General features: G+C 36.8%; 1 protein-coding gene across 5 annotated transcripts; it reads right to left on the bottom strand.

Moving 5' to 3' along the window:
* Positions 1-820: 820 nt before the first annotated feature.
* LOC104239392 (aminopeptidase P1-like) lies at positions 821-13,057 on the bottom strand. 5 transcript variants are annotated; one of them, XR_714113.2, is made up of 18 exons: positions 12,868-13,055; positions 12,636-12,699; positions 12,275-12,414; positions 11,460-11,744; positions 11,237-11,359; positions 10,841-11,149; positions 9,627-9,713; positions 5,376-5,443; positions 4,681-4,747; positions 3,975-4,109; positions 3,769-3,849; positions 2,859-2,913; positions 2,565-2,669; positions 2,410-2,481; positions 1,790-1,914; positions 1,389-1,569; positions 1,254-1,319; positions 821-1,133 (listed from the first exon to the last, which is right to left on the bottom strand). XR_714113.2 is itself a non-coding variant. In XM_070168255.1 (18 exons), the coding sequence occupies exons 1-17, from the start codon at positions 12,958-12,960 to the stop codon at positions 1,260-1,262; spliced, it is 2,025 nt and encodes a 674-aa protein (XP_070024356.1). In that variant the 5' UTR covers positions 12,961-13,056; the 3' UTR covers positions 821-1,133; positions 1,254-1,259. The 5 variants fall into 5 exon arrangements, 4 of the variants coding, with proteins under 4 accessions (XP_070024356.1, XP_009792325.1, XP_070024357.1 ...); XM_070168255.1 differs by having other exon boundaries at positions 1,414-1,569; positions 12,868-13,056; XM_009794023.2 differs by lacking the exon at positions 1,254-1,319.
* Between the last annotated feature and the right edge of the window lie 548 nt (positions 13,058-13,605).

The raw sequence follows: 13,605 nt of genomic DNA on the forward strand, positions 1-13,605 counted from the left end.
TGTTATATTTAAACTATTTTCGATAGTACAGGGTATATTTGACCATTTTCCCATTTTTTCTTTCTTCTATAAACCTCTTTCTTTCTTTTTGTTTTTCTTTTTTCCAATCCGATATCTACATTGTGACTCAATTAATCCGGAAGTCCCACATTTGGGTATAAAGCACTCCCTAACAAAAGCGAGTGCTCAAGCCCGAGACCTCTGATTAAGAATGATGGAGTACTTATCATTCCATTACAACCCATTCGAGTGTTTGCTCGTCGTTTAGGCCCGTGAGTGAGATTTCTTCTCATTGGTTGTGAAGTTTTATTTTACATGCTCTGAGTGGGCAACAAGCTGGCTAGTGGGCGTAAAGTAGAAAAAGAAGGCTCAATATAGGCTAAGGCGTGTACTTGGAGTAGAGAGAGCACACTCAATAACGGGCTCAATAGCTGAATAGCAAAACATTTTCATTGGCATTTGGCAATGGAGTAGAACTCAACAGACTAATGCAATGTGCCTTTAGCATAAAGAATGGACTCAACACGCTGAAGAGCGAGCTTAGAACAGATATTTTCCAACAGTATGAATGCTATGGCTCGTCTCCAACACATTTTCAGTAGGGGATTCAAGATTATTATAGTCGCATTATAATAGCATGTCTATTTTTATTTGATCATTTGAAACTGCTGCGGTATATTAAGATTTTTTGGATAAACTTCTCAACTTCAACATGTATATTGTCGGTTTTCTCTTCTCTTTTAGTAGAACATGACAACCAGACAAGTACAATTCACATGGCAATCAACTTTTATCTTGATACCATCGGGACACTTCAAAATCCTAAATGACAATAATTGGCTCTTTTTCACGTGACTAAAAAGATGAGGACATAACAGTAAACAGTTAGCGACAATCCAGAAACGACGAATAGAGTCACATTAAAATAAACCTATAACTTACAATTTAGGAGTAATTTACCTAACCTACTGAATATAAGTTCTGAATCATGCTACTTGAGCTTGGCTTCATCTTTCGACAGCTAAGGAAATCATTGAAGCTCAAAGGATTCTTTATCAGGAGGCCGAACTAGCTAACCTTTGTCTTTTTTCTTTTTCTGTTTACTACCTTTACCCATTTAGTTGGACTATTTTCTGCACATCAATATTTGCATTGTTGATCAGCTTTCATCACAAGAGGTTGAGGAATTTATAATGCAGGAAAGAAGCAATAAGCATTGGGCAAAACCAAATAAAGCCCATTATAAACTTAACCTTTTTTTATGCAGTAATAAAGACGTTTAATAAGCGTGTAGACTTCTGATGCATGAGTGCTGTGGGCTGAAATTAATAAACCTTATTGAGTTAAGAGCATTATACATGGAACAGATAGAACACTGCATACTAAACCTCGAGAGAGAGGAACGCCTCACGCTGGAACGGGTTCAGTAGCCTTCTTCAGCCATTCCGCTTCAGATTGATTCAAGTAAGGAGCAAGGATATCCGAGCATTTAGAGTGGTAGTCATTCAACCATTGGATTTCTTCGGGCGCCAGAAGGCTCACATCAATCAATTTTTTCTGATATGGTGCCTAGACCCGGGGGGAAAAGAGCAAATTAGTACCATCATCACACAAACATTTCAAATTATTTAGGCAACAGCTGAGTTATCATGTAGCATTTTCTGCATGAAAGACAACTAGTGGAGAACAAAAAATAACTATCTTCTTTCTTCTTGGACCATCAAAGTACAGAATAGCAAGGTATACAACTACATAGACATATACAACAATATAATGCTGATACACTTACCCAAGTTATATGCTCAAATGTCAAGTAACCCTTGTCGCCAAAGTTGAACTTAGTATTGCCCTCCTTGACAATAAGCACATTCTCCAATCTAATACCAAATTTTCCATCCTCGTAATAACCAGGTTCTGGAAAATATTATCGCACCGTTAAGAGTTTCAAATGTTGAAGCCAGAAAATCATGACTAAGAGTTAAAAAGGAGAAGACAATTAGGTTATCTATGAACTTGGCAAAATAACATATTTTGCATGGATTTCAAAACACAAATAGTTTCAAGGAAAAATTCATAAATGGTTGGTGCTAATTTCAGCTCCCAAAAAATAATAAGCAACTTGCTGGATAACCATTGAATGCAATTTTGCACATACAAAAGCCTATTCATTCGCCTCGCTTTTTGCAGTCTTGCTCAAACAGCATGATATGATTACCGATGACATCCATCTCCTCCATTACAATAATTTCCAGTAAGAAAAGCAGCTTGGAATTGATTATGACAGGGGACATCTAACAGCTACATGCATTAAATATAATTCAAGAGGAGCAGAAATATAAAGCAATCAGAAAATATATAAAGCACAACTTTATTTTCAGTTTTGTCAAGTCTAAATGAACTCAGACTGACCATCTGTGACAGTCATTGAAACTTGCAGTGGCACATTTTGAGCTGATGGTCTGAAACTAATTTGATGAGGTCCTGATAAAAGTAGAAGAAAGTGAGTAAAACTTGTTACTTTACACTAACACAGTACATCCTCTGGATATTAAAGCACAAGTTACCTTCATGGACATTTAAGTAAGACCCAATACCATGACCAGTACCATGCCTATAGTCGAGCCCATACTTCCATAAAGGAGTTCGAGCAAGAATGTCAAGAGCATACCCTATAAAGAACATTCAGGCATAAGTAAGAAAAGTGGCCCCATGTGTTCTGCAATTACTTTGAGTACCATAACAGTTAAACAGCATCATACTAGAAAGAGTAATTCCAATATGGTCTGCAGATATGCGTATTTCTACATCCAACCCCCAAAAACATGCATAGACTAAGAAATCATCCTATAGACTCGTACCATTTGTTCCATTGGGAAACCGTGCATCACCCAATGAAATATGTCCTTTGAGAACCTACATAAGTAAAGGAACTTCCAGGGTTAGAGCAATATATGACAAAGCAAAGGAAGAGAAAATTCTCATCCTCGAACTCACAAATTCTGAAGCACTCAATCCATTAGATACAAACATAATGTAGTACGGAAAATCATATAAAGAGAAAGAGAGAGGGAGACATAGCCCAGATATAAAATAGACTTGTTCACATTGTTGCAAGCATCTGCAGGCCGGGTAACACCCAAAAAAAAACGAATGAAAAAAAGCCTCTAAAAATGCTTCAACTGGTCTTTCAGAAAATGAATATTGCTCTGTTTTTCTTTTTTTGGGTGGAATGGTAAATCCCTAACCCAGCAGTTCAGCAGTGGTTTTTCCCACTTTACCGCGTCAAACCCACAACCTCATCGTGCTGAAGGGCCTTACCAGTTACCACTAGGCTCTCTCCCTTCGTCTTCTAAAAGTGAATATCGTTTATTCTTCCTTGATAAGACCACAGTTTTGAATCAACATGGGCCTTATTAATCATTTAGAAAAATTTCGAGACTGAAAGCAGATGTAATAATGTTAATTCACTCAAAAGGACTACCGGAAAAAGGAACATATATAAATAATTAAAATAAATTTAATGATTTGTTACTTGGTGCAAGGCTGCAAGCACAGCAAGAAAAGCTCTAGCAATCCCAAGGATGATAGTGATTCCAATGGTTTATCAATCATAGCAAGGGCCTCCCCGAAATCCTTAAGGTGGTGTCCACTAACCAAGTAAGCAAATGTACTTGAATTTTGAAATTTGACTTCCCTTATGCATGGTCACAATGACTCACAACTCCACATGCTTTTTATCACAGTTATAAATTAACAAGGTTTGCATACCGCAGTATAACATGCTTTCTCATGTGGAGTAGGTTTTCCAAAATGAACAGTCCGTGTAATATCAGTTGTTCCATCCAGATACTTCAGCAGCAACAACACCAACACCATCAATTTTAAAGGATCACAAGTTAGCACTAGGAGGCGGTAATAAATAAAATTCTCAAAATATCTGTATCATCACCCGAACCAAACAGTATTTCACAAACCTGTGCTCCTGAATCACATAGGTAAATTTTATCTGGATCAAGTTCAGCACATGTTTCTGCCTCGGGTGAATAATGAATAATGGCTGCATTTGAACCAACAGATGAAATAGTTGGAAAACTCAGCCCTCTAAAATTCTGCAGATATACAAGGACAAGTTTCTCAGAATGTTTAGTAAAAAGAGAAATAATAATGAAACTTCACCAACTTTAAAGATTCCTTAGTTTCAAACTAGATCAGACCCACAAAACATTCTCATCAAGCAATTGGACATTTGCTACCCCATTCATATATTAAGGCTCAGTTATTACATGCTATTTGCACTTTAACAATACCGTCATTGCCCATAGACATTAATTTTTTCACAGGTTTTGTTTCTTATTTTCCGGCACCCTCTTAAGTTCGTTCTATGTTCTTTATCCTCGCCACAACACAAAGGCTATCCTTTTGCGTTTTGCCCCTCTACATTCTAAAGATAGAGAAAACAGGCTACTGCCCCCGTGAATAGAGTTTGAGTTAAAGTTAGCAAATCGTCCAGCTCAGAATACAATCAGAATATGGTACTTAAAACAGAAACAAGCACGTTGCTATAAACCAAGGGCCTCAGCTCAAGGACCTAAATGGTGAAAACATCAAATGCAAGATTCATTAGCAAATGGCAAGATGACTAGCTTTATATCAGATTTCACACATGCATAGAGCCAATACCTCTTTAGATGCCCGGAACTCCTCTAGCTTATCGCTTGCAGAAATTTCTGTAAGTCTTGTGGTATCCCTGACATCAGAAACCAATGGTAAAGCAGAAACTACACAGCGAAAGAATAAAACTCCAGGGGGGGGGGGGGGATTCATAAGAAGATCCTTATTGAATCATTTAACATATTGGACCGCAAATTGCAGAAGCAACATCGCCCTTCACTAAATCATGCCAAAGCTTCTGCTTTTATTAACCGATAAACTGAATGCATGTCAGAAGCCTTTCAAAGATGGAAAAAAAGATAGAGAAAAGTACCACTTCCTTGAACCACAAAACCAAAAAATTCACTTTCTTGAAACTTCTATATATCCAAGAACTAAGGTGGCTAGCCCAAATAAATTCATTCTCAGAAAACATCTTGAAAATTTATAAAAAAATAATAAAGAAACGCTTTATCTCCAACATATCATCTATATTTAGAAGCGCCACAAGAAGCCAACTCTACCAGAACATTTCTCCGTTAAATAAGTTAAAAGTATATATTGATGAAAGAGAGGCTTAATCTCCTACAGAAACTAACCTCAAAATCAATTATTGAAATATCTAGGTCAGCAAGCACTACAATGCCAACTAAAATAGAATCATTCGAACCTATACATAGACAAACCAGCCAAACCTTGAATTAATAAAGGCAAGTCAAACTTACTTTAATTTGTTCTTGCTCAAACTCTCAGCCTCTGCAAAGTAACCGGACGCCCCATAAATTTCCTGCATCTGTAGTAAACAAAAAGTTGGCTATATCAGTCTTTAACCTCATCTACGATGCTACAGCTTATATGAAAAGAAGTATTGATACCTAACTCCCAGACTTTTGACAAGTCTTTATATAACCAAAAAATTATGAAGTCCTGAATCAAATTGCAAAGTTCCCAATTTGCAAAGAGGCATACTAAGCAGACAAGTGGACCCACGTTGTAGCAAGGGGGCTTAAATATTTACTATATCTATACATTATATAAGAATATAAAAGTACGATACACTGAAAGGCCGAACCAAATGCATTGGCAAAGAACGCCATCGTTTAAGTAAAGGTTATAGGTTCAAATAGCTGAGCCCATGACCTCTCTTTATTCTGGTCATTTAGCTTAGTGCTTCGTCCTTGTGTCGACACTTTCATCCAAAGAATCAACCTTCGCATCTACGAGGGTTTGGTGCTGCTCGGCATTTGTGTCAAATATGGTATGTTCACTAATTATACAAATTTGTTAAGTATAATAAGAACTACTACCATGCCTCGATCCCAAAGTTGAGATCAACTATATAAATTCTCAATATCCATTTCACTCCATTTGGACTTTTTTCATCCCAATACTCAAGGTAATGGGGAGATTGACAAGGATGTCACACGTCGTATTGAAATGGGATGGATGAAATGAAGGCTCGCGTCCGGTGTTCTATGTGATAAGAATGTGCCACCAAGACTTAAGGGTAAATTCTATAGAGTAGTGGTTAGACCAACTATGTTGTATGGGGCTACGTGTTGGCCAGTCAAGAACCCTATGTTCAGAAGATGAAAGTAGCAAAAATGAGGATGTTGAGATGGATGAGTGGGTGTACCAGGAGAGATAAGATTAGGAATGAAGTTACTCACGACAAAGTGGGAGTGGCCTCCGTGGAGAACAAGATGCAGGAGTCGAAACTGAGATGGTTCAGGCAAGTTAAGAGGAGAAGCATTGATGATCCTATTAGAAGGTGTGAGAGGTTGGCCATTGCAGGTTTGAGAAGAGGTTGAGGTAGGCCAAAAAAGAACTGGGGAGAGGTGATTAGGCAAGACATGGTGCTTCAGCTTACTGAGGATATTACCTTTGATAGGATGGTGTAGAGGTCGACAATTAGGATAGGTTAGTAGGTAGTTGAAAGTTTCTCTTTTTTCTTGCCAGTAGTATTAGTAGCACTCATGAACCTTTATATTCTTAGATATATATTACGTCATGTTGTTTAGGTCGCTTCCGTTATCTTATTTCCGTATTGTTACTGTTTGGAACTACTTTTTCTTCTTCTTCTTTCTTCTTCTCGCCTTTTCTGAGCAAAAGGTCTATTGGAACCAGCCTCTCTACCTTCACTAGGTAAGGATAAGGTATGTGTACACACTACTCTCCCCAGACCCCACCTGTAGAAATATACTAGGTTTATTGTTGTTGTTGTACTCAATCATTTGAGGTTATCTAGCACTAGAGATTTCTACATATTTTCATGACGCACAAATATCTAAACTTAATGACTCCTTGCAAGCCACTTCATATGTATGTACACCAACATGGCTAAGCCTCTTTCTGCCATCCATTGCTTGCTCTAATGTCGTGCTTCTCTTTTGCTCTTTTGGTTGGTTCATATTAATTTTTAGAACTTTTTAGTGGTTAATTTATTAAATGTTATTTTCTTATTTTGTTGTTTATTTGTTATTTTCTAATCTTGCATTATGTGTTATTGTTTCTAATTTTGTAATCTTGATTTCTGTGTTCTTGTTAAATTGTCATTTTATAAATTTATTACAATGGAAAAATGGAAAACGGTTCAAAATGACCCTAAACTATTGGAAAAGGTTTAAAAATACCCTTCATCCAACTTTTTGGTTCACTTATGCCCTTTGACCGTTAGGTTAATGCTGAATTAAAAATAATTATTATTCTTTTTGTAAAACTTAAAAAAAAAATTACAAAATATTTTCGTTTTTAAAAACTAATGCACCAGTAGTCCACTAATTTAGTAAAGTCTTCTTCTTCTTTTTTCAGCTTTTACAAAAAAACAATTCCGTTTTTTACAAAAAATATTTTTTTTCAGTTTTTTTAAAGCATTTTTTTTGTAAAAACTGGAAAAAAAATTGTAAAAACAGAAAAAAAAATGTTTTTAATAAATATTTTCGTTTTTTAAAAACTGAGCCGAGGGAAGTGGGTGAGGATGTGAGGCTTGAATCACAGGTTATCCCAATTAGAGGCAGCTTCAAGTACCTTGGTTCGGTTATCCATGGGGGAGGGGAGATCGATGAAAATGTCGCACACCGTACTGGGGTAGGATGGATGAAGTGGAGGTTAGCATCTGGAGTTTTGTGTGACAAGAGAGTGCCAACGATACTCAAAGGTAAGTTCTATAAAGCGGTGGTTAGACCGGCGATGATGTATGGGGCTGAGTGTTGGCCTGTTAAGAACTCACATATCCAAAAGATGAAAGTAGCAGAAATGAGGATGTTGAGGTGGATGTGCGGGCACACTAAGATGGACAAGATTAGAAATGATGATATTCGGGAGAAGGTGCACGTGGCTCCCATTGATGACAAGATGCGGGAAGCGAGGCTCAGATGGTTCGAACATGTACAGAGGAGAAGCCCAAATGCTCCAGTAAGGAGGTGTGAGCGACTGGTTGTGAAGGGCACGAGAAGAGGTAGAGGACGGCCTAAGAAGTATTAGGGAGAAGTGATCATGCAGGATATGGCGAGGCTTCAGATTTCCGAGGACATGACACTTGATAGGAAGTTATGGAGGTCGAGTATTACGATTGTAGGCTAGGAGGTAGCTGAGTCTTGCGTTACCTTGTACTGTTGTGAGCCTAGTCGGTAAGGTTTTTGACTGAAATAGCTAAGGGCGTTGCAGTGTCTTACTATTTTCTCTTTTCGGTGCAGGACCTATTTACTAGCCATCATTTTTGTTTTGCATTTTTCCTTCTGCATTTTATGTTCCTATTTTTCCTATGTGGTGAAACTAATATTCTCTCCTTTTTGTTTTTCTTATTATCTTGAGCCGAGGGTCTTCCGGAAACAGCATCTCTACTCCTTTGGGGTAGGGGTAAGGTCTGCGTACATACTACCCTCCCCAGACCTCACTTGTGGGATTTTACTGGGTCGTCGTTGTTGTTGTTGTTGTTTTTTAAAAACTGAAAAAAATATTTTCAACAAAATTTTCGTTTTTGAAAAAAAATATATTTTCATTTTTTTCAGTTTTTTTAATATTTTCAGCTTTTAAAAAACGAAAATATTTTAATAAAACATTTTTTTTCAGTTTTTACAAAAAAATGCTTTAAAAAAAAACTGAAAAAAAAAACTTTTTGTAAAAACTAAATTGTTTTTTGTAAAAACTGGAAAAAAAAAATAAGAAGACTTTACTAAATTAGTGGACTATTGGTGCATTAGTTTAAAAAAAATATTTTGCAAAATATTTTTTTTTTAAGTTTTACAAAAAGAATAATAATTATTTTTAATTTAGTATTGACCTAACGGTCAAAGGGCATAAATGAACCAAAAAAGTGGATGGAGAGGTATTTTTAGCCCAATAGGTGGATGAAGGGCATTTTTGAACCTTTTCCAATAGATTAGGGGCATTTTGAACCCTTTTCCGATGAAAAAAGGAGAATACAAACATTAAGATGTGAAAGGCCGAAATAGAAATAGTATAAAAATTGCAATTTAAGAAATTATTCGGAGTAGAATATGCTGCCTATTTTTTTCCTTTTTCCCCAAACAGTAGTACAAAAAGTTTTTCCTAAAACCGTTGGGGCAAAATGATACCAGATAAAGAAAAAAAGGCAGGGTCAACGCGATGAAGTTTGGTGTTGTTCCTCAGTGACGTCCTCTCAACTCCCACTAAAGGAAGATCCTAGTTGTTTGTCTTGGGCCGCCAAACCCACTCGCCTAAATCCTAGGTCCACCACTGTAGGTAGATCTAATATCTTATCCAACTGGAGATAGACGGCGTCTCTGCCACCATATGGAGATTGATGATGATAAGAATGACAACCTATCCACATGTAGTAGTAACATAATCTCATATAATTTGGGGGACGATGTCAAGTGCAATAGGCAGTATTTAACCAAAATGTTATTTTACCTCAGAGAAGCTTTTCAGTAAATTGTCAATGCAGCACACGACGAAGAAAACACGAAAGGTTCTAAGAAGCTATCACTTACCTGCTTATCCAGCCAGGCGAGATACTGCACGACAGCTGCCCCATCCCGAATGTGGGCCTTCTTCAATCCTTCCATCTCAACAGGATTCTAGAAATATAATCCAGTCATTTAGAATCAACAATAAGATTTAGAGAAAGAACTAAATCACAAAACACACATTACATTCCCAAAATCCTAGTAAATTTGGCAACTTCTAAGAGACAATACCCAATGATATTGGTGGTCTGTTCCTCCGCACTATAAGACAGATCCAAATTGACATAGAGCCAAAAGAAGACTGAGAAATTAGGGGGTGAGGAGTAGGGCCTTAAAACAGACAGAAATGAAGGAAAATAACATAATTACTCCCAATAAATAGCAAACAAAGGAGAACACTGTAACTCCAAAACCATAAGTGATTTGATTTTGTAATTTTAAAAATCATATTGGAATTCGTTTAGAAATCCTTGCCAGCAAAATACTAAGCTGGTAAGAACGCAGCAAGCTCATATGAAAATCTTTGACACCAATAAATTTGATTACAACAAGAAAAATAGGACCCCTATTGAACTAAGCTTTGGTCATTCATGAATTCCAAGGGGACTGCCTAAATAAATACATTTGAAAAGGAATATTACGTGTAATTACTCACATGGCACAAATAAATTTTTCCCAAAATAGTGATCTTTTACTCATTTGTCTGCATCTCTTATCGGAGGGAAATAAGAGAAAAGAACCAAGTTGATCGTATTGTACTTCAAAAAATAGGAAAACTTCTAAAGTGACTCTAGCTTAACGCGATGTTTTCAGCCAAATTATAACTGGAAATAGAATGCCAATCCAGGAAATCATAGAGGTCTATGATGTGCTCAACTACCATCAAGTGTCCTTAACTCAGCTTCAGTACAAAATGCTGTGGCATATTGAGTGTACAAGATGCAATTTTTGGAAATATAAAATAACCCATTATTTGGCCGCCTTTAACTTAATCTTCGCCTACCTACTTTTAGCTGATATACACTAAACTTGTATTTGGTTGCCCATGCATCAGTCCTAGAGACTCCCTTTCCCTTTCCCTGTTTCTTAATTTTCTTCTCAGTGGAGTACTGATCCACATCCACTTTACCCAACAAGCACTCAATAAAGTCTGTGAAAACACCTATCAGACTTACAATCATCAAAAACTCAGACTAACTTTTTTGGGGGTAAGAACATTCCTGGGTAGTATGAATCACCTTTAGGGCTTTCTCAAGGGCCAAAGGTGACTGCTTTAGGAGGACTTTATCAGCATTCAGTTTTGAGTACAAAGCAAAGCAGCATGCACAAGGGTCAACCCAAATGAGGTCATTCACAAACTCTGCAGCTGGAATGGCACCATTTCCTGTAGCCTTGCGATCATTACTCTCTGTGTTCCTTGAAAATCCGGTTGGAGTTTTGTCAGATGAGGAAGCAGTGAGTTGATCAGACGCAAGCAAGACTGCATCTGAGCTAACTTCACCGTAATCCCGTACTAAAATTCCATTTTCCTTCATGTAAGAGTTTGCCTGGGACATTAACATGCTTACTTAAGAGAAGGAAATAAGGAGAATAGTATTGAACATAAATCAAATGGTTATGCGGTGCAGATGCACCTCAGATGACAGCTTTCTTTTATCCACATAGAAGAAGGCCGAGTCTAATGTCACAATAGCAAATGCATGAACAACCGGGCTATATGATACATCTGTGCCGCGGACATTATACAACCAGGCAACCTGCAAAATGAAATCATATTTAAGTAATAAAGAGTATATAAGACCAAATTCACCAAAACAGTAAGATGAATAAAATTGGATTCAGGGGTTACAGATTTACTTCATCAAGTGCCGTTATTATCATAGCACGAGATTTTTCCTTTGCAAGCTTTTCTCTCAATTTTTTCAACTTATCTGCAACAGTGCGACCAGCAAATTCTAATGGATGCACGATCACAGGATTTGTTTCGGCAGGTGGCTGATTTTTCCAAACTTCGTCTACCAAGTTTTTAGTTGTTTGAACCAACTTCTGTTGTTTCTTAGCAAAAGCACGCTCCCACTTCTGTGCAGTATCTACTGATATACACCATGGATCAACACCAATAGCTGCATCCTTTGGTATATTCTAGCATATAGCACATAATCACATATGCTAACTCAAATTGAATATCAAAAACATGCTACTCATCTAACCAGAAATTTCAGCAGAAGATTCAAAGCACACTTCCATTATTTCAGGGGAGACAGAAAAATTGAAGGGAAAATCTGGACAGGGGAACAAAAGTTCTTGAAACATTACAATTAGTCCTGATTGCTAATGGGGTGAAAGAGAGCTTCCAGTAGTTAATGCTTTACGATTTTATTTTGCATTCCTCTAATATGATCAAGGATATACTAGATGTTTTGTTTCTTTTTTCTTATTTTATTTGATAAAGATGTATTAAGTCTTTAGAATTTGCTTTATCATTTCGTAATTTCATTTAACAACGACAAGACCAACAAGTCAACTGTACTTTTATGCACTAGACCTTGCTTCAATCTCCGCTAAAACTTAGGAGTTAGTATCTTTCTCACCAACACTAAAATAGGCTAATTATGTGCTAGCTCTACGGCCTTAGTGAAGGCAGTTGCAAGAGACCATGAAGGAGTACTCACATCTGCCATCCAAATAGCAACTGCAGGGTCTTCTCCCATACGCATGAGCTTCCACTGCTCACTAAGCTGCTGAGCTGCCTGCAAGAAGTAGCGTCCATCCGTCCACAGAAGTGCTTCGTTCATTGTTATGAGCGCTAGTCCTATCGTAGTAAACACAATATTTTAAGTAAGTTCTGTCCATCTTATACGATCCGGATACACACTAAGAATAGGCTATTACATCACAATCATGAATAGGATATCGAAGCAAATTGACAACACAAATTTAGCAGAATCATATATAAATTTAACTAAATCAAGTGATCGATCAATTTTTGATTCATAATTTATAAAAAAAAAAGCCGGAGAAAAGAGGACAAACCAGCACTTCCGGTGAATCCAGAGACAAAATCGCGCCTCTTGTCCCGTGCAGATACATATTCGCTCTGTCAAGTCACAAAACAAGGTATAGAAATTAGACCTAGAACACTTGAATTGAAAAAACACAAAACAAAAAAACAGAAACTTTGAAATTGAAATTGTTTGATTGATTGAAAATCATGTGTTTCAATACAGCATGAACTCATAAAGCTAAGTGGAAGGGAAGGAGAAACCTGATGATAATCTTCGGAAGGAACGAGCAAAGCATGGAGAGGAGGAGAGTGAGAAGACATTAAAGACCTCAGAGCAGCGAGAGCGTCTGCCATCGCTTTTTACTGGGGAATCAAGCAGAGAGAGGAGAGTCGGGAGACTTTGATATGTATATGGAGATCAATTGTATTTATTCTCAATCCTGGCATCTTATATTCGTTGTTGGGTGAACCACATAGTACAAGTCGAAAATATCAAACAACCTAAAAGATAAGTATTTCAAAACAACTGCAATTACCCTAAATTCTAATTATGTGAACTCGCTATTGATTTTATCACTCCATTTGTGGCATTTTCTATACAAAGATTTAAAATCTTGAGTTTTTGATAATAGAGATTATATATGAATTATGGTTTATACTGACATAAATATTTAAGAAATAGGCTCTCTCAAACAAATAGGGACTTGATATAATGTAACCATCTTAAGACTCAATCCAATTAATTGATATTGCATATGTAGATATCTTTTTAGAGATTTTTACATGGCTGATCCTTTATTTAATAGTATTATTTTTATTAATAGCATCACTTCTTCTTTATTCCATAAATGGCAGACCTTTTTACAAATTTAGCATATTTCAAAAATGATGTCATGAGAAATTAAGGAATACCATGAGAAATTTAATAGCTAACTTTTCTTTCTCTCATATAGGGTTTTTCTTTTCTTGAGGGGGGGGGGGGGAAGGGAGAACTTTGGC

This window comes from Nicotiana sylvestris, chromosome 2 (genome assembly GCF_000393655.2).
Source record: "Nicotiana sylvestris chromosome 2, ASM39365v2, whole genome shotgun sequence".
Lineage (NCBI taxonomy): Eukaryota > Viridiplantae > Streptophyta > Magnoliopsida > Solanales > Solanaceae > Nicotiana > Nicotiana sylvestris.